A 21,857-nucleotide genomic window follows, 5' to 3' on the forward strand; every position below is an offset into this window, starting at 1 on the left:
AATATTTCATTATTCTTTGTTTCAGTTTTGTTGAATTTGTAACTTGTTGGTTCAATCGAACATAGGAGCTATTAAAAAATTTGGGGGAAATTGATCTTCGTTTCAGTTCCAAGTTGGTGGCGACCGAAGCTGTCGAAGGTGGACGTCGAACAACCCCTTCTTGTTGCAGTTCCAAATAAACACGGATGACGTCGAACAACCCCTTCTTCCTCCGTCTTCCTCTCTCAAATTGGGTTTGATACAATGTGGCCAAGTTTAGATGGGATGTGGAGTTCGGAACTGATGGTTATGGTGGAAACTGGGTGGGAGGGAGGGAGGAAACAGTGGTGGTTATGGTGGAAACGTGGGAGGGAGGGAGGGACGAAGATGAGTGGGTTGTGTTTAGTAATCTTAAGGGTATTTTTTTCCATTTTTGCAAGGATATTTTTATTCGAAAGTAATTTATTTTAAAATAGGCTACGTACAGTAAATTCACAGTTATAAATAGTCCGCCCCCCGAAAAAATGAGATGAAAATTTCATAGTTTCTCTCTCAAACTAAACAAGGGGAGGGAACTTTTAATTGGAGATGGCCTTACTGCAGTTTTGGAGCAAATTGCACAGCGTGCAGTTCTGCATTTTTAGTGCCCTTTTCGGATCTCGTTTGATGATCGGAATCGTTCATATGATAGAACTCGACGAGTACTTTGACCATGCAATAACCATGTTAATCGGATTATGATCAATATCCAATCAAAGAGAAACGTGCTTCAATTGGATATCGATCGGAATTCGATAAACATGATTTTTCTTATGGTCGAAGTACTTGTCGAGCTCTATCATATGAACAATTCTGATCATCAAGCGAGACCCAAAAACTGAAAAGGGCACTTAAATGTAGTTTGCTCCAAAACTGCAGTAGGGGGTGTTTGGATGGCTTGGTTTTGCATTTTCTAATTCCCATTTTTGGATTTTGGGTGTTTGGTAGGAAGAGGGAAAATAGATTTTGGGTAAAATCCATTTTCCAATTTCTTGTTTCTAAAACAAAACAGATAATCTGCAAAAATGAGCTTTTTCAATTCCAATTTTTCCATTTTTGAATTTAGCCATGCCAAAAAGACAAGGCTACCCTTTCTCTTTTCAGATAATTTCCATTTTTCCATAATGTTGATTGAGTTTGATGCGTTTCAAATGATAGTACTAGAACTAGAGTGGTAATTGAATGCTCTGAACTTAAATTGATGAGTGGTTTGGTTTTTAATTCTCAAGTTTCACGATTAGTGGTGCAGATGAGGAATGAACAGGCTGCAAATTGTTGCAGGCTTGCAGCGATGTTTTCTTGCTGATCATTTACCACTTTAGAGCCCGGGTTCTTGCCCTCTTGGCGGAGATGGTAACAGCTTGATGGGGATGGAAATTCCTGGTCCTTGTTTTCTTTCTAGTGTGATAACAGATGCAAGATTAATTACTCCTATCATTCTCATCTCTCTTAAAGAGAGTACTCATAATTTTGGTTATTGAAAGTCGCTGCAAAGTTTAAGATGCTCTTCTTAGATCCATTTTGAGAACCAAAATCAAGGATTGTTCTGTATCCTTGCTTAGGGTGGATTCTTGTTAACTTAATTTTTATTCTTTCTTTTTTGTTGTCTTTTTTGAATTTTTGTCATATTTGTATTATATTTTTTGAATTAATTATTTGTCTCGACGAGAAGAGTTTGACACATATGAACAAAAAAAAAAAGTCCACAGAGAGGCAAAAAAAGTATTCAACTCTTATGTTTTTTTTTAAAGCGTCGTCTTATATAAAAAATAATAATAATAACATCGGTCTATTTTTTTATACTTTTTTGATTAATGATTAATTTTAAAAATCATAATGAAAAGCTAAACAAAAAGTAAAAAATACTGAAATAAGTTGTGGACAAATAAGTTTATAAGAACGCAGTTAGTATTACTTAAATTGACCCCAAACATTATTTATATACATTATATACCATTATTAATAATCGGGGGCAACATAGTAAAAAATCAATCCATAATTCATTTTCATTCCATATCTTCCAAATACTACTCCTACTGCAAAATGCATTCTGCACATATCGTTCAAACACTCTACCAAATACAAAATACATTTTGGTCATAATTCCAAAAGCCAAAAAGTCAAAAAGTAAAAAATGAAAAGCCAAAAAGTTGTCTCCCAAACATCCCGTAAAGCTGTCTCCTTTTTTATTTTGAACTTTTCTTTCTTTTCCCTAGTTTCTCTTTTTATTTTGAACTTTTCTTTCTTTTCCCTAGTTTCTCTCCAAACAAACCTATGTTCCAAACTGGCCATTGACAAGATAGAGGAGGGAGAGTTGAGGTGATATTGGGAAACTAGTTCGATCGTCGTAATACACTCGCCCTGCGATGGGGCCGGTCGGGGCCTGCACTGCTGTCCGGAGAGCCGTTGTGATCGGAAACGGCGTTGCGGGCGCAGAGAATCAGTGCATTGGTTTGGTCCGAGCTCTCGGGCTCTCTCACCGGCTAACAATATACGTGAGCAGCGTTTCTTTAACTCGTTTTGTTTCCTATAAACCACAGAAAAGCAATGCAAATGATTTGTCAATTTGAGCTTACAACGATGTTGTACTAACTTCTACGGTAGAAGTTCTACCTGATGTCAAAGATCAATTTTCCGACAAGGATGGATAATATACGTGAGTGAGTGAGTGAGTGTGTGTGTGTGTAAACATACGAATATATATCTTGCCGACACCAATCATTTTGCTGTGGAAGGACGTAAACTGTATACTTTACCACATTGCATTATCACTTCGGTAATTCATGCTAGCTCTAATTTGCAAATGTCTGTGAACTTGAGTTGTTATGATTCTATGAAGCTTAGATTTTATGGGAGTATTTTTTTGCATACATCTATGAGCTTTGATGTATGAGGACCCTAGAATATTTTTTTTCCGCCCAGGGCAGTTGTTATCCTATCATCTATTCATTTCTGAAAACTTACTCAAAGAAGTAGAGGTTGATATCTAAAGAGCTGGTTTTGTCAGTGTTGCCTGAGAATTTGTAGGGGTTAGCATCTTGTAAGGAAGGTAAGTGGTCAACGTTTGACTTGGTTGAGAAGTTGGACCGACCTACTAGAAGACAACATGTGGCAACACCATAGGCGTGACACGTGGCAGACTCGCAAGGGGGTGTGGCCCTCATGCCTCCCTCCTGTGAGACGTAGGGGACGAAGGCCAAGAATTCTAATATGTCCATGGGAGGAGAATGATCTAGATGGCCTAGAAAGAAATGGGATAGCATGGCCTAGAGAAAAGGCGTGATGCAAGTGGCCCCTAAATGAATCTTTTACCGAGACAATCGTGTCTGCTCCTGTCATGAGGGAGGATTTGAGGGGTCCCTGAGGCTTGGTTGCAGTATTAGCATGACTGAACTAGTTATGACCTTGCCCATAAGGGAATGGAGGGGGATCTAGTGGCTTGGTGGTAATGAAGGAGAAGGGTTCGTTGTGAGGGGAAGAGAGGCACCCCCCTGCGAGACCATCGCGGGAGGGTGATGTCAACTTGCAGCCAAGAGGTATGGAAGGGACACGTGTCAACATTTTATTGGACCACCAAGCGCCTGAATGCTGCCTAGGGTGCCTATAAATATGAGATATTCCTTTCAGATTTCTCAGCGATAAATTCTTAGAGGGAGAAACTCTTTTGGCACAGACTCCTAGAGAGAGAATATTCTTTCTCATGTGACCTCACAAGTCACACCTTTCCTCCGAGGGATTTTACTGCCTTGGTTCTTCTGTATTTCCTATTTTCTTCTTCGCCACTGTAGATCACTCCATCCCTCATCTCTAATCATTAATCACCCTCACCTCTCCGGCACATATATTCTCACTTCTTAGGAATATTTGGTCCTAGATTTGAACCTCTCTTACACATCTTATGGTAGTTTTGGTAATGCACTAATGCAGTTAAGTATCTAGTGTTCTTGTTTTCATATTGTGGACACGTATTTCAATTGATTTTCTTTTGTGGAAAAACTATGATTGATTGTTGCCTTGTCCAAGGAAGGCATACTGGTAATCATATTTGATGCCTAGTGAATGGTTTTTTGTGGGATTAAGGTGCTGTTTAACTACACCAGCTGTAATGTATGATAAGCATTGAAGATAGTGATAAAGTCTAACTTGTTTGGACCCTTGAAGAGTGAGACTTGCAATGATAAATGACTATATTAGGTGTCCACGTCTTTACTTGCACAGAACAAGCTTTCAACTCTAATTACAGATTTCATGTGTAGTATGTACAGAACAAGCATCAAATGCATGCTGTCTTGGCTGAAGGTGCAAAAACCTGAATCAAGTATTCATTAATCTTTGGAAGATTGGTTTCATGCTTCAGGCCCATACCCTCTTTGTCCCACTGTTTCTGCAGCTTAGACTCAAGGAAAGGTGAATCTAAAATTAGGTGCATTTGACATTCTATAGTCAACTACTACGTAACTCTAAATTCACTTCAAATGGGGTGCGACTTCTATAAATAAGAGTTTGAGGATCACTTTTCATTGGTTAACGTATTACAGACATCAGGTTAGAAGTAGCGGACATAGGATGTGTTTGGAAAGATTGTTTTGCTAAATAGTGGTAGATAATTGGTGTTAGATGGACTCTTCTATTCCCTTTAGGATATGACAAGCATTAGGGGACCTAGTTTCATTGGGTTGTGGAAAAATTTGACAGATGGTTTAATAAGCATATTGATTTTCGAAGTATCTCTGTTTATGATGATTATGTCCCTAATCTTTGGTTTTATTTTACCTGAGTGTTTATATCTTTGTTACTCATTGTTGCACAGCGTGTAATTAGGCCACGAGAAGGAATCAATAAATGGCTCCATTGGTTGCCGATTTCTCTTCACAAAAAGGTAGACTATGTCATAAAGCGAATACATGGTAACCTAAGATTGCCTAGTATCAAATCAACTAGAGTCATTTCCCTTCCAGCTGAAAAAAAAGGTAGCCCAGGTAGCTAGTCTCATTTGAAGTTATGTATTCCCAGCATTTGTCAACAATAATTTGAACGCTGTCTTACTGAAAATAATGTGCTGATCTTACATTTGCTCATAAAAGAAGAGAAACTGATATATTTTCTTGCTTCAAATGCAGATAACAAAGGCGTATCAGATATTTTAGAGGCGGATGCAAAGCAAATTGCAACAATGGCTTGTGAAACATTTGAGAAGTATGTTTTATTTGTCTTCTTGTATTTAAATTTTTGAATTCGTTTGGATATCTCTATGTAATTTTCTGAAGAACTTCCTAATGATATGGGCCTCTGATAGAATTTACTTCTTCCCAAGACACCACATGTCCTTCCTTAAAGAGAACATGACTGAAGCCATTATTAGCTAGAATTCTATATGGCCTGGATCCCTGCATCAGAAATCCCAGTCCTTTGCAGTATTTTGGGCTTTTAGGTACCCTCCCTGTCAAATTCGTGGGCATTCCTATAATTTCTACAAAGCTCTTGTGTGTGTACAGTTCCCTTCTCATTGACAAAATGATTTGTAAATTCTGGTATAGGGGGAAAAAACCTTGTCATATGCTGGTAGAGTGCAGACTATTAAGGGGTTCTTGTTTAGTATCCAAGTATATCGGAGCATACATTTTGTTCATTCTCTATCCAATGTTTCTAGAATGAGCAACTTTCAGAAAATTCTTATGGTCATGGACTGAATCTTACACAATCTCTCATAATGTCTCTTGGGAGTTAATCAGTAGACCTAAGAATGAAGGGGGGTTGGTAGCAAAAATTGGTTGAGTGGAATTCTGCTGCGATGACGTGGCACATACATGCTATCTGCTCAAATCAAAATTTGGCTCAGGTTAAGTGGAGTCAACATTATGTACTTAAAAGCATATCCTTATGGTCAACGAATCCCCCATCAAACTGCTATTGGACATGGAGAAAACTCTTTAATCTCAGGGCATTGGCTAATGGATAGGACTTTGATTACAAGTATTACAGGTAATGGTGCTTCCACCTTTTTTTGTAGGATAACTGGCATCCCATTGATGTAGGACGGTTGTAGGACACTCCGAGTATTGCCGCCTACAATAAGAATTGTGGTGGTTTTGGGTGGGGAAATAGAAATATTACTTGGATAAGTGTGCAAAGAAGAAGAAAGGAAAGAATGAGAAGAAGAAGAGAGAGAAAGAGAGACGGAGTGCTTAACCCTCGCAAGGGTTAGGCGGTTTCTGCAAGGAAGTTTCACCGCCCAACCCCCAATCACAATGGCCTCATCCTTGTAAAACTCACTTAATTAATCAATTCTATTGCAAATGAAAGATTACATCCCAATTTATAATCCATGGAAAAGACTCTTCTAATTCGTAGAAGTCTAAATGAAATGAACCTAATCAATGAACACATTTAATAAGATATTGAATGAACCTAGATATAAATTAATACATTGAACCTACTAACAATTAGATGCAAAGAACTAAAATGTGTTTAATGCATACATTGAAACTTCTAACATGTGTTTAATGCATCTAGGTGATATTAATGCAAGTACAAGATTCATGATGACTCTTGAACTACCAAACTACCATGAATGACCCGTGATCTACCCATCCTTGTACGTCGCTCTTGATCGCTTAGAGACCCTTTTCCATCAGCGAACCATGCCGCTCTTGATTTGAATGTCTGCAACTACCAAAATACCGTCATCTAGCAATTTATTGTTTTTTGTTGTGCTCATATAGACCATCTTGATGTTAAGTTTGTCAAGCCTACGAAATTCATCTTAAAATTAATGTTTCTGTTATCATAAGTGATGGGCGATGGCTATGACCTTATATCTAAATTATGGCTTGTCCTCCCCCAAATATTAATGTAGCTAGCACTAGAGGCAGACCGATGGGGGTGCAAGCGGGGGACCGGGGCCCTGCACACTTTCGAATTATCCCACTAACTATACTATATTTCAGGTAAATTTGGAAAGTGTTCTATAGGATTGACCTCTGCAAGTCTCTTGAGTGATTTTTTAATTTTTTATTTTGATAATATTTCAAGTTATTAATCACTTTTTGGTCGTAGTTATAAAACTAAATCCGAATATGAATATATATGTACACAATCTCGTCTTCTTCTTAGAACTAGTAAATAACAATATTTATATTATAGACTATATTTTTTGTTATTAGCGTAAAAATACAAGTGATTCGGGCCCCCGTTGAGTACAGATCCTGTGTCCGCTACTGGCTGACATTGTTGCTTGGACTGCCTCCCTGTTTTCTACTTACGAAATTGCCCTGCTTGGGAGGCCATTAGACTCCACCATCCTACTGTTAATGGGCATAATGTTGCTTGGTTTTATCCATATATTCCCAAGCAGTGTTTTAAAAAGCGCGCATAGCGCGCGCTATAGCGCAAAGCGCAGCGAAGCGCGAGGCATGCGCTTCGAAGATGTGGGCTATAGCGCGGAACCCTAAGGCGAGCGAAAGGCGCTCCGCCATGGCGCAAAGCGCTGAGGCGCGCGCTTTTCGTCTGTGAGCCAAAAATCAGATCTGACGGCTCTCATCCATACATAACATGTTCGCAATGCACTGAATAATTCTTTCTTTTAAGTCGATTTCAACCCTAATCGATCATACCCAGCAGAGCAGCTTTAACGACAGCTGCTTTTGCTCCTTTTCTTCTCCTCCTGTTCGATCGAGAGATAGCAGCTCTAGGTAAGCTCCTCCTCCTCCACCTCCTCCTCCTTCTTCTTCTTCTTCTCACGTCCCTGTTCTTTTCTTCTTTTTTTTCTTCTTCTTCTTCTCATCACGTCTCTGTTTTTTTTTTTTTTTTTTGCTTCTTCTTCTTCTTCTCGTGTCTCTGGTTTTTTTTTCTTCTCCTTTCTCTTCGTCTTCTTCTTCTTCTCCCACATCTCTGTTTTTTTTGTTTTTTTTATTTTTTTATTCCTTCCATAACAGAAAATCAAAATTTCAAATTAGTTAGACTGTAGAAAATCAAAGTTTTTGTCTCTTCCACGTCTCTGTATGCCTCTAGATTTTATAGCCTTTAATCCTTATGTTATGTCACTAGGGCTAAACATTATTATGTAAGCTTTTCATGGGTGATATGTTATGTTTAGTGTTTGGTACTTTCGTTTAACCATTGACATGTTATGTTTTATGACATTTGAAAGTTTTACAAGTGTTTGTGTTGAAAACTTATTCTAATAAAATTTGCCTCGTTGCGAAGAAAAAAAAAAATTTTGTGCTTCGAGTCAATAAAGCGCGCGCCGCGCCTCGCGCCTTGCGCTAAAGCCCCAGGGGACCGTTGCGCCTCGGTGCGCCTTTCGCCATTTAAAACACTGTTCCCAAGCATTCTATCATCTTATGTATGAGTTTAAAATCATCTTATGGATGAGTTTAGAAGGTAAGCTTAGAACTATGGATATATCAAGGGTTGCGGTGTCATCAAATCTGCACCTTGCTCTCTAAGGGATGAAGTAGCTGTTGAATAGTTAAACAAGCAGGCTTTGGAAGCCTAAATCAAAGGCTATGGGTAGCATGAGCATCAAGAGGCTTTTTTGGTTCAAACAAGTGTCCGTGGTAGTTTGGCAGTGGAGGGTGTTTTTGATAATTTCGGAAGATCTGAATCATGGGCAACATAGCTGTTGAATGAATCTACTAGTTGCAGGAAGATGCATTTAGATACATTAATCACATATTCATTGATCATATGTTGTTATTGTTAGGTCCATTAATACATTGTTAGGTTCAATATTTGCATTTATAACTAGGTTCATTCGCAACTCTTATTCAATGTGCATTCATAACCAAGTTCATCCATATGACTTATTCATTGTACATATATAACTAGGTTTATTAACAAGTCTTAATCTAAGTATTCTTCTATTATTATTAGGTTCATGCGAACGCATGTAGGATCATTTTATCTAGACTTTTAGGAATTAGAATAGCCTTTTGTATGGCTTAGAACTTAGTAGCAGGATCCTTCTACAATGGGTGCGCTCTCTAGACGGGAGCTCGAATCAGTGCTCCCAAGATGGGAGCTTGACGGGAGCTCGCTCCTAACTAAGATGGGAGCTTATCGGGCCGTTAAGGCAGTTATTCTCTTACTCTTACTTTTAAGGGAGTTATGCCAGTGTGGAAATAAGAATATGAGAATCATATTAGTCAAGAAGTTTTGCAAATTGAGAATATATAACTTTCTATATCAGTTATGAAGGTTGTACCTGTTTTTTGTGATATACACTTTAAGATCAGAAATTTTTTCACTATCACTTTTTCTTTAATGGTTAAGTATTTAAAGATATTTTATATACATATTTTTATATAATCTATATATGCTCCTTAGGCGCTCCCAACCTTAGGAGCTTCTAGGTGCCTCTGCTCCCCCGCACCCGCTCCCGCTGCCACCCCCGCCCCCACTTCGTGCTACTAAGGATTAGAAATATGGATGTTGTCTTTCCTGGTATAGAATATAGAATAGAGCTGATTATTGAATTTAAGTTAACGAGGCCACAGTCTTCATGATTGGGGTTACTGTCCGTGCACAAATCGCTTAACTCTCACAAGGTTGAAGCACCACTTTCTGTCTCTTCTTCTCATTCTTCTCTCTTTTCATTTTTATCCAAAAAAAGGAAGAAAAAACCCAAGTACTGTTCTTGCTTCCAACACAAGACCACCACGATTTTCTGTTGTAGGCAGCAATACCCAAAGTTTTGTAAACCTGTCCTGCATCTCTATGTGATCATGACAATGAAACCATTGAACGCCACTATTTCTACTGGCCTTTCTCTGCAACCGTCCAGTCTCAAGTAGCCCATCTTTGCTTTCTTTCTGGGTATCCTCTTCCTTAGCCTCGCTTTGTTGCTTGGGTATGCAGTTAACTCAAAGGAATAGTTGTTGTCAATATTATCAGCAATTTAGCTTTGGCTCCTACTATCTATTCCCAATGGAATGAAACATAGTAGGGTTTTCAAGGGCATCTCTAGGCTCCCTCTCTGAACTCTAGATCAAATCACATTCTCTGCCTGTACTAAGCCTCTTCTCCTCAGATCGACGAAGAAATGTGGGCCGAATGTCCTACTGTGCAGTAACTACTGGACTATCCTTTGAGCGTTTGTAGCCATGGTAGATCTTAGTTTTCCCCTTTATTTTTGGGTATACCTTGTTCCTTTCTTGTTTCTTCTTATCTTATGCTTTGTTCCTTGTGCTTGTTAAGTCTTTGTCTTTGGAAGGTGTGTCTTGCTTGTGCTTTGTATGGTTTGTTCTTTCCATAAAACTCTCAGTTAACCAAAAAGGTAAGAAAAGAAAATTTGGCACAACTTAAAATTTTGTTACCCACCATACAATAATAACAGTACACATGCAATCCCCAAGTGATTGGGGTATGGGCATGGGAGGACCGGAGACAGACCTAACCTTTTTCAATATATGTACAAAGTGGCTGCTCTAAGATAGTTATATATAAAAATGATCTTGTTATATAAAAGATTACCGTATCTGTGGTTAGGGTTTCGTCTTCCTGTACCTCCACGAAAATGCCTTGAGTCAAGGTGATTGTGGACTATATTGCTTTTCGGGAATTCTTTTTGCTTAAATGCTTGAGGTGAATTGTTCAACTCCAGGGCATGTTTGCCTTTACTGGATTATCTCTGTGCTGATTTTACACTACTGTAAAATGAGAAGGTGTAATTTCAGCAATAGAAAACAATCACATCCCCCAAAATTTTCCATGCCATTTCCATGGATGAGAGCACTCACGTGATTGGTTAGTGTCCGGGACCACCAACCACTGACCAACTAGCTTAAAATAGGATGATAGGTGTCACTATGGGCTTATGTTTTCACTTTACACTCTTTCTTCCCAATATTAGTCAAGCCTATCTTTTCAATTTTCTTTTTTTTTTGTTGATTTTTTGTGTTATCATATGTGTTGGAATGTGCCAACTTTTATGTGGTAGAATGTGCTTTTATTCATTTGACATATGGTCATCTCTCTTCCTATTCTTTCACTTTTGGTTTTCTATTTTTCTCTTTCTCTTTTGGTTCTCATGATAAATATTCACTACTACATTTATTGTGTGATTTTTAATGAATATGGACAACAAAAAATATTTTTTTTTTCTCTCTCTCTCTCTCTCTCTCTCTCTCTGCGTCTATAGATAATTAGATGTGTGTGTGTGTGATCTTGAAGAACTTGAACAAGCACAGATGGTTTCATGGGGTAAACCCAGATGATATCAACAACGGGGTGGCCGTAGCCCCTATTAATTTTGAAGGTATATTACATGCAAATTCATGACCTTAAATGACAATCTATGTACAAGTATCAGTTGATTGAGTACTAGTATAATTTGGCTCTGCAATACATAGTTCTATTTCCTGATCAGATAAACTTCATTGCATATACATAGTGAATATCAAGTGTATCATATACGAGTAAGGCTTAGCAAATAAAATAAAAAAGAGTAAGGATTGACCAGTCACTGAGTATTTATTCATGTCTGTTCGCTGTCAGCAAACACATAAATACAGTTGACAGCTGAACATGACCTCGTAGAAGTAATCTAGATAGACTTTGTGGTGGGTAGGTTTTCACCTTGGAAAGCAAACCTCTGGTGGTCATGCTTAGTAGCATTATGAAACTGTAAGACTCCAAGAAATGTTTCAAGTATCCGGCCAGTGGTTGCTGACATACCCCTACCATGCTTAACAAGTTAAGTAAGTAACTGAGAGAAAGAGGACAAGAGATATATGGTTTCCCAGATTATGAGTGCGTAAGAGATTCTGTACCTTTGAATGGTTCCCCTTTCATAGTCTGTCTTTACTTGGTTCCAAGATACCTAGGCTGTCTGGGGTTTTCCCCAATCCTAGATATCTGACATGGTTGCCTTACTCGGTTAGGTATCTTCCACCACCCTTAAACTTAAAACATATTTCAGGATATTCTGTAAGGTGTTCGGTTCTGCTCCGGCCCCATTGAGGCGCCCCGCCACAACCGGGCACAGTCCATCTGGAACATGCTCGGTCCTAGCCCAGCTGGCTAATTCGATCTGGCCCACTCCAGGCTCCATTATGGCGTTATCCTATTTGAAGAAACCTTTTGCACAAATGACAAACTTTTTTTCATGTTATGTGGAACAGCTCATTTCTTCATAGATTTTCTTCGGAATTTTGGATGTTTTTTTTTTTTTGATAAGCAATTTTGTATGCTATATACCAGATCCCTAAATTGTGCGCATATCCTTTTATGTTAAGCTTCTCGATTTTCGTCTTCCAGCCTATGGTATATACCTGGTTTTACATGATTAATGACTCTTATCTTTTGGAATTAGGGATGGACCATTGTTAGTGGTCGCATCTGGCTGGGATACCATATCTGCTACAAGTTCAATTAAACGGTTAGCTCCAGAAAAAGTTTTTGCTATTCAGGTTTGAGAGGACCCGTTATAATTTGGAAATATGACTGTTGGTATTACTGTATGATAAAACTACCTAATGTTAAATATGGTTTTATGTGCTATTTTATTTCTTAGATGTTCTTGTTATATAGATCAGATAATTGGTTTATTTTATTTTATCTTATTTTGTTTTTTTTTAGATACTTGTTGCTTTTTACTTCCTTCATGAGCATTTGAGGCGTCAATCTCATGAAGGACTTATATTAGGTAAACCTACTTACATTTGGTGATTTTGCAATGAAGAATTTTCATGTTATATTCAGGGTAACCTTCACTTTGCCCCGCTAAGTATAGGCTCTGTCTGGATGATCCCATTCATGTTTATTGACACCTCATCTCTTTCATCCCACCCAAAAAAAACCAAATGCACATGTAGGTACGTACTTATAGCGAAAATATGCAAACAAAACCATACCAAACAAACTCTCTCTTTCTCCCCCCCCGCCCCTCCCCTCCCCTCCCCTCCCCTCCCCTCCCCCTCTTCTCTCTCGCTCGCAAAAAGTAGTTTCCCCATTTTAGCACAAACCCATTAGGCCATCACACTGTCAAACATATAACTACAAGCCATTGCATTTTGAAAGGTCTACACTTTAAACAATCAGATTGAAAAGTGAATCTTACTTTTATGAAAATACATGTTTCAGACTCTCTCTCTCTCTCTCTGGAACATCTTATTCTTTTATTCTTTCTCACGTGTTAATTTGAAACTGTGATGATGACCTTTTTGCAACTTATGCAATGGAGGTACGAAAATAAGAATTTAATATTTTTTTTATTGGCAATAAAAGTTTTATTAAGAAAACTTGACAAAGGGTACATCAAGTTGGGGGTAGGGGAGGGGAATCCAACCAAGGGTTGGATGAAAAAACTAGACGACCGAGGTCCAAACACCTTAAAGGCAAAGTCTGAACACCTAAAGGCCTCAAAATGCCCAGATCATAAACAATACAACTTAAACAACCAGAAAACCTTAAAGGCCTAAAAAGCTTAGATGAGAAAATCAGCCTAAACCCCAAAAAGCAAAGCCCATAGACAACATAGGCCATGCCCAAACCAAAAGCCCAAAACCAGCCCTAGGCCTTAACAGGCAACCTAACCACATCTCCCAAGCCGCTGGCCACCAACCCAGCAGACAACACCACCACTTATACCCATCAAAATAGCAAAACCAAACCGGCCACAATAACCGACCACCAAACGCCGCCGCCAAGCCCCAAACGTGTCCGAACCCTAGCGAAATTTGCCAAGAAACCGCTTGTCCTCACAAACGGCCTACGAATCCGAAAACGAGGTACCAAGCCGACGCCGTCCGTCGCCGTACTGTAGCCAAAAACGATGAAGCACTTTGAGCGATTACAAAACCACCAATGTTGCTACTGGCCACCACTAGATCTGCAACACACCCGGCACCGCCGACGAACCCCATGCACAAAAACCTGCTCCATGGCCCACCTGTTGTTAGGCAAAACGAAAACCCTCAGGAGTAGTAGACGCTGGTACCATGCTGGCCTTGCCGCCTCAAAACACCAAGTTCACACCTTGCCGTTAAGCAAATTGGTTATACCCAAGAGCGACAACCGGCCGGTGAACGGCCAAACCAGAGGGAAGACGACCGGGGAATGTAGATCAACGGTTCAGAAAACGCAAAATGAGACCTGCAAAGCGGGAGAGAAGGAAAAGGAAGGAGGAAGGGAAGAGAGAGAGAGAACAAAGAGGAAGGAGGCAGAAGAGAAAACGGGAGGGGGGAGGAGAAGCCCGAGGGGAGGAGGGAAGGAGGCGACGCCTACCCCCGGCAGCGGAGAAACCCTAAAAGGTGGAGTTTAGAGAGAGGGGGAGGCAAAGAGATCTTTTAAGAATTTAATATCCAAGCAATGAAGGCACGGAATACTATGATTTGAGATGATTAGAAATGGGTTGCATATGCACGGACACAGACACAGATACGAACACAGGGACACGGGAATTCTAAATAATTGGCGACACGGACACGGCGGGGGACACGCCACGTGTATATTTATTTATATATTTAAGTAATAACAGTTTGACCCTAAAAATTTGTAAAAAATTTTAGCTTGACCCCTGCAATTTTATAAAAAATTACAATTTGACCCCATTTTAAAAAAAAAATTACAGTTTGACCCCTGCCGTGCCCCCCTCAAAAATTTAAATTACATTATTGGCGTGTCGGACATGTGTCCCACGCGTGTCCCCGTGTCTCACGCCTTCCCCCATGTCCGGACACTGCGATAGTTCGACCTTTAGAGGTGTCGGTACTTCAAAGTGGGCTGCTATTTATCATTTGTCATGTTTTTTTTTGATAACTATCGTTCCTCATAGTTGACACAATATAGACCTTTACATCAAGAGAGTTCATGCTTTAGTAGCTATTTACATGCGTAAGTAGTGCAAATAAGAGTTGCCATTTTAGGATTTTGCATGGGCAATCATGTTTGTCTTCCATTGTTTTTGGATGCAATTCATCTTCCATTGTTTATTTTTGAAATTATTGGAGAGTCAAAGGAGAGAACATAATGGTATCCTTTTGGAATATAAATTTTTTTATGAGGTAATTCTTTTCTTCAAAAATGGTCCATTCTCCATAAAGGTGAGTGAGGTGCACTTTTCATTAGTTTGGATAAAAAATGAGATGTTGCACTTTTGTCCACAAGCCACATGAATTATATGGTGATAAATAAACGTGAGGCGGTAAATTTGCACATGGTCTATACCTATGTAGGTCTATACCTATGTAGCATGGACACGGTCACAAGACACATACGGGACACAACAACTTTTGATCCTTGAGAAAAAAAATTTTATGCGTATACTATACATCATAATCACCAAATATTTACGTTAGGACTCTTATTGAATGCGTTATCCAATGATGGTGTAATCTATATACCGACACATGTTTTATTATGCTTTTGGCCTAATATTCTTGAAGTTATAAATATTTAATCCCAGAAAAGCTTTTAAAACTTACAACAGGCACCACGCCATGCCCCTGTATCTCGGGCGTGTCGCTGCCGCTTCCCACCATAAAATAGTAAAATGTTGTGTTGACGCAATGTGGCAAGTCCCATACGTCTTTTGGGGTGTTTCCTGTGTGTCACGTGTCCACCTCGTGTCCAACACGTATATGCCAACTCCTAGGCATGTCGGTACTTCATAGTCCATTAACAAAGGGCAAGGGCAAACTTTGCCCTCATATTTACTTGCTTCTGTTTGCTTTTGAGAGAAGTATGTATCCTGATTTGGTTATGCGCTAACAGTAGTGTTGAAGATAGAGTTGCCTAAACTTAATTTACATTTTGTTCACCACGAATTATTTACTTGTCTTGGTCAAGTACATAAATTATTCCCTTTGTAATTTTACACGCTTATGTTTTGCATGTTATAATTTATTCACTACTTTATTCGAATTTATTAACTACTCTATTTGGTTTAGCAATATTTTTAATATTATTTGCTGACGATTTTTTGTAGCATGCCATATATTATTGATTCCCATAGCTATGTCCTTTGCTTCAGATACAACACCCTAGATCACAGCTAAATCGTTTTGATCTGGTGATAACTCCTCGCCATGATTATTACCCATTAACTCCTCAAGGGCAGGCGCAGATTCCTTGGTTTCTTAGAAGATGGATTACTCCACATGAACCTCCTGATAGACATGTGGTATGTGTCTCAGGTGGAACATATACTTGCCATATTGTGTTCACTACTTTAAAAAAGCTTTGGTTGTGAGAAGGAGTCAGCTGCTGTTTACATTTAGGTGCTGCAAGTATGTAACTAACTTGCTGCTCTTGGAAATTGAAAATCAGGTATTGACATTGGGAGCTCTCCATCAGGCTGACTCTACCGCTCTACAGCTTGCCTCTCGTGCCTGGCATGCCGAGTTGGCTCATTTGATGGAGCCCCTTCTTGTGGTTAACATTGGAGGTCCTACAAGTAATTCATGATATTCAGAACTTCAATGGTTGCTTCGCATAAAATGTCAGAGAGAGAGATTATGTTGGAATTCTGTGCTTCCTGCTGTTAAAAAATAGGCGCTTAATATACTAGAGAAATGTACTTATCCCAGTTGGTAGATTACCTTATTACATTGCTAGATTCCTATTCTCCCTCTGGATTCTTGCCTGTAAACGTTATAATACATGGTCTTTTGTTGCTAGAACTGGTTTCTATGTTAATTCATGCTCTTGATGCAAACATTGTGTTTACATGCAACAGTTCTTTCTTTATGAGAAGATCACATTTAAGTATCTATTTATTCACTTTTTCTTGCTGTTATTTGTTTTGTATCATTAATTATACCTCCCTTTGTATGTGATTCCATATTCACGTCTTTGTTGTAGGCCATTGTCAATATGATGTGGACCTTGCAAAGCAGTTGACAGCCTCCCTGCAGAATGTGCTTTGGAGTTGCGGAAGTGTCAGAATATCTTTCTCCCGAAGAACTCCAGACAAGGTGTGAATGCTTTTAGATTCTTTTATCTTTATAGATATAGAAAAGGTGTTCATTGTTTGTCAATGCTGTGGTCAACAGGTATCCAATATCTTAGTGAAGGAATTTAGAAATCATCATAAAGTTCACATTTGGGACTGCAAAGGTACTTTCCATTCTTATTTTCATTGGAATGAATTTGCCAGTGTATGTTTCAGAATTTGAAAGTTCATACAATGTTTGTTTACTTGATACCAATATGCTAGCAATTCGAATGTTAGGTTTGAATTGGAAATATAGAAGACTCGAAGGTAAATCGCATGAATCGATAAACAAATCACTGAATCGGGTGAATCATAGGATTCAGCATCGATTCGTTTCAAGCAACTTCCTACCAGGTCCGGGTTGAATCAGATCTTTCGGACCGTGAACTCAAAAAATTTTGAATTTTGTTCTTTCCGATTTTTCAACCAAATAAGGTTTGCATTCTTATTTTTCGAACATTTATGAAGGGGTTGTGTAGTTATAAGGTGTGTTTGATCATAAGGTTGAAATAGATTTAATGGGGCTATTTAAAAGCCCCATTGCAAAACTCTATATCTATGTGTTGGCATATATCTATATCTCAGGTTGATAGTAGAGATCAGTTCTCGCCTACATGGGTTTTGATCGAACAAGAAGAAAGCTTGAATTCACATCTTGATTGACTGTTGCTTTAGCGGAACCTAGCCGTTGTAGTAGTAATATGCCCAAAGTGTAGGGCTAGGTTGTTGACAAAATAATACCTGGAAGTCCGGGGTCAAATCCACAGGGAGCACGGTGTAGCTTGGCCGGAGGTTTGCTCTATGTAGGGATTTTGGTGTTTAGATGGCCAACTTTTGGTTTTACTTTGATTGTGGAATTCTCTCTACCTCCTAAGTACTTGAAAACGTAGTTTGAACTAAGATTAAAAGCGGCAAGGTCTATGGGATTAAACTATTCATGACTCGGGCCATTTAACGCTTCTCATTGCTAACTCAAGTGAGAGTCAAAGTCAGTTGCTCTCACTTGGAAGATTAAGCTATTAAAACCAAGTGTATTTTTAAAATGGGGTTTGGAAATGGAAGAAAATTCATTTAGGCATTTTATCAAACACAAGGAGAGCCATGGTTCCAAGCATTGTGTGTGCCAAGAGACTTGTTTACACACAATCAAAAAGTTAACATCTTTGTGTTTAGACCAAAAGTTAGGGTTTTAATCCATTCACAAACCTAGATTAAGCACAAAATAGAGAGAAGCCATTAAAGTACCCAAATATGGGTAGAAATCACCCCATGACCAAGCCTTATAAACTACTCACCCATAGTGGGTGTAAACACAACATGGATGAAAACTTAAATAAAAGCAAGATCTTGATTAATAAGATGAGTACTTACAACTTTAATGAAGACAAAAGCCTCTAAACTTCCTTGCTCTTTTGAAGAGAGGAGAGCTAGAGAATAGAGGAGGAGAAGGAGGTAGAGGGACAAAGTGCAATAAAGGAGATAACCTACTAAAATGGACAAATGTTCTATTTATAGCCATTAGAAAACGTGTTACAAATGACCAAAATGCCCCTAAGTTGTTGCTTGATTGGGCACAAAAGTAGACATATTTTCCAGCTGGGTACCGGTACTGAGGTTTTAGGGGGTACCGGTACTCAACTCGACTCTCAGAAACATGCTGGCCACTAGACAAAGGGTACCGGTACTGAGGTTTTGGCCAGTACCCGTACTGATCTGGAAATCTGCCACTTTCCAACTTCTTCAATTCACCCTTTGGCGTCCCGTGCACTGTCCGAGGCTTCTTCCAATGACTTTTTGGGCTTGGCCGCAGGGGTACCACGTGGCCTCGGATGCTCTTGGTAGCCATCCTTGGAGTCCAAAACACCTTATTCCTTCGTTCAACCTATAATTGCCAAAAACACAACTTCCATGCAATATCATTCAAAACAAGCAAATTACGCGCGTGTGTGTGACAAAAGTGAGAGATAAGCCTCTTTATTTACACTATTGAGAGCTTATCAACTGTTCTTCTTGTTTGACATCTTCTGGTATGCTTCAACTGTTATTCTCGATCTTGTGGGTGTTTGGGCATTCTCGATTTTTTGAATGCTTTATTTAATTTTTGAATGGTCTCCTTTGACTTAAGTATGGATTTATACTTCTATATGAAGTTGGTCTACTTTGATATTACCTATTACGCTTATTAAAAGTTTGAACTTGTGTTTGTTTCGTAATAATATGAAGGTTTTGTTAATTCATCTCTTTGTCCTTGTAAAACCAATAAGGCAATAAAGAATCATAGATCACGCCGGTAGCAGTAGAAGCAATTTTCTTACCTATTAGACCGCATGATAATCAATTAATGGTTGAAAACAAACATCTATATTGATATAAGCTTAAAGTTCTCAATTATGTAATGTAACTTTATTATGTAAATGCATTGATATATTTTTCATTGTACTTTTGAAGTTTTGGCTGAATCGTTATGATTGTCAATTCCATCAAATTCATGATTCCGATAAGGGCCAATCCAATTCTCGACTCTACTCATGGTTTGACAACCTTGCTTAATACTCCTTAGGTCCAAACCCTCACATGGGGCATCTAGCTTGGGCAGCTGCTTTCGTAATTACACCTGATTCAGTTAGTATGCTGAGTGAGGCTTGTAGTACCGGGTATGGTAGAACTGTATATAATTGGTTTTGTTTGTTTTCATTTTAATCATGTTTTTCAACGTATTTGTAACAATATTACTCCCTCTGTCCTAATTTAGTTGTCACTTTTTGGAGTTCGTGCCACTTTTCAATTGATTATATCTTGTAATTTATAATGTTTTAGGTGATTTTGAAAACATTGTATTATAGAACAAATCGAGATCTATCAAACAAGATCCATATTGGATATAAAATTCATTACCAATTTAAAGATATAACTAGTTTTTTTATCCGGTTAGAATAGAACTGAGACAAGTAAATTGGGACGGAGGGAGTATGATGCAGGAAGCCGGTTTATGTCATTGGAGCAGAGCGATGTACATGGAAGTTAGCAGACTTCCACAAATCTCTGCAGGAACGAGGAGCAGTGCGACCATTCACTGGTGAAGAAGATGTGAGTTATTGGCTTTCTGAGGTTATATTATGGATAAAAAGCGTTGTCTATAACTTGCCTGAGCTTCTTGTTTTGACTACATCTTGACCAATAGTGGCTGTTGAATATCACACCTTTTTGTCTTGCAGGAAGAAACCTTTTTAGTCTTATTCTGTTTCTGGCTTATTCGTGACTTGATCAAGAAACTACCATATTCTAATCTAGCTTTATGTTGTGAAACATAGGTTCCAAAATATGGTGGTCGAGTAGAATAATAATGGAAAAGTGAAGAGTGATTTTTTTTTTTTTTTTGCTAAGGTGAGGAGTGATGTTGCAAAGGGCTAGCCAAGGAGGTGACGATGGGATCATTCTCTGACAAAAACTCAATCCCCTATTCAAACTTTTCTGTGGGCCTTAACAGACCGAATGGGTCGAGTCAAAGTCTTGGTAAGCCGAATGAGCCACATGGTCAGGTGCAAATGTTGGCTCTGATACCATATCTTACAACCACGTCAACTTGCCCAAAAGGGCTAGCCAAGGAATTGGCTATGAGGTTCACTGCTCCTACTAGCCTACCCAGTACCACATTTTAGCAACACGGAAGAGGACTGTTATAAACTCTGCTTTATGCCCTCGTGTCCAAGCATGGGGCCAAATTCACTATTCATCTTGGAGCACAGGGGACCTATATGGAAATTCTGTTAATTGCTTTGATTCGTCATGTCACCAAAGATATAGATCTCGAAAAATAGTTGCCAAGAGGCATGAAGGAAATGTTTGTTAATTGCTTTGCTTCCAAAGTTCTCATATTTCTGCAATTACACTTACGATTATGAATTATATAAAATGTGTGAAGTGACAATAGATGCACTCCCTGACCCATCTGTATGCTGTCAAAAATCAAGTCTTATGCGTACTGCAATTATGATATCTGCTTCACAACTTGTGCTTATGGTAAAAAGATTCATCCCTCTACTAATGTGCGGTTTGGTTGTCCAGATATCTGAAAGCTGGAGCTATCCTTCACTGAATGACACAGCTGAGGCAGCTTGCCATGTGGTCGAAGCACTTGTTGAGCATGGATGGACATTGCAGCCTTAATGGGGTTACAATTGTGGGCTGTATCCCCTTCCACAAGGCTACAAACGAGCCGAGCAAGGCCGAGCTTTGAAGTGTTTGAGCTCGGCTTATTCGAAACTAGGTTAGCATGAGCTCGGCTTGAGTTGAACAAAAATAAGCTCGAGCTCAAACTCAAGCTCTCTAAGAAATATTTAATAAAATAGTCTAAATCTCTGCATATATTACTAACGTAAAATATGATAAAGATATTTTCTTGTTCCCGAGCGTACTTGAGACGAGCCTCTGCTAGCTTGAGTCTGCATAAACGAGCCTAATCGAGCTCAAACTAGTCCTTTTTTGCAGCCCTACTTTCACCCAAATTAACTTGTGCTGCTTCTTTTCGGCTTGGTTTTCATATGTTATGTGGAATTGCGTGCTGAATAATCAGATTTAACTCACTCCATTAACACGTTCAACAAAGAAAATTCCCAAGGAACTGTATGAGATAATGCATGTGTAACGGAGCTTTCTTACTTGGGTCTGCTTAAAGTTGTCTAACTCGTCAAATAAAATCGAGTTTGCTCGATGTTATTTGAGTCTAAATAATAGACATACAAATGTACACAATAGTTTGTCAACATTGTTTTTGAGTTGGTGGTGTTGGTAGGTTCATTGGGTAGTCCAAGCAAATTTACTCTCGAAAATCCTATCTACAATGGTGGTGTTGATTGTGGCTTAACAGTTGTAGCTTATGACTTCTTTTTTCCCTGTAAGTTCT

General features: G+C 38.9%; 1 protein-coding gene across 3 annotated transcripts; it reads left to right on the forward strand.

Annotated features, from left to right (window-relative positions):
* The first annotated feature begins 2,254 nt into the window (after nt 1-2,254).
* LOC131322500 (mitochondrial fission protein ELM1-like) lies at nt 2,255-21,564 on the forward strand. 3 transcript variants are annotated; one of them, XM_058353849.1, is made up of 11 exons: nt 2,255-2,513; nt 4,829-4,997; nt 5,139-5,214; nt 12,332-12,428; nt 15,992-16,141; nt 16,288-16,405; nt 16,822-16,934; nt 17,013-17,076; nt 19,515-19,608; nt 19,933-20,041; nt 21,020-21,564. In XM_058353849.1, the coding sequence occupies exons 1-11, from the start codon at nt 2,385-2,387 to the stop codon at nt 21,119-21,121; spliced, it is 1,221 nt and encodes a 406-aa protein (XP_058209832.1). In that variant the 5' UTR covers nt 2,255-2,384; the 3' UTR covers nt 21,122-21,564. The 3 variants fall into 3 exon arrangements, with proteins under 3 accessions (XP_058209832.1, XP_058209833.1, XP_058209830.1); XM_058353850.1 differs by having other exon boundaries at nt 4,829-4,988; nt 16,288-16,414; XM_058353847.1 differs by having other exon boundaries at nt 2,256-2,513; nt 16,288-16,414.
* Nucleotides 21,565-21,857: the final 293 nt, after the last annotated feature.

This window comes from Rhododendron vialii, chromosome 4a (genome assembly GCF_030253575.1).
Source record: "Rhododendron vialii isolate Sample 1 chromosome 4a, ASM3025357v1".
NCBI lineage: Eukaryota > Viridiplantae > Streptophyta > Magnoliopsida > Ericales > Ericaceae > Rhododendron > Rhododendron vialii.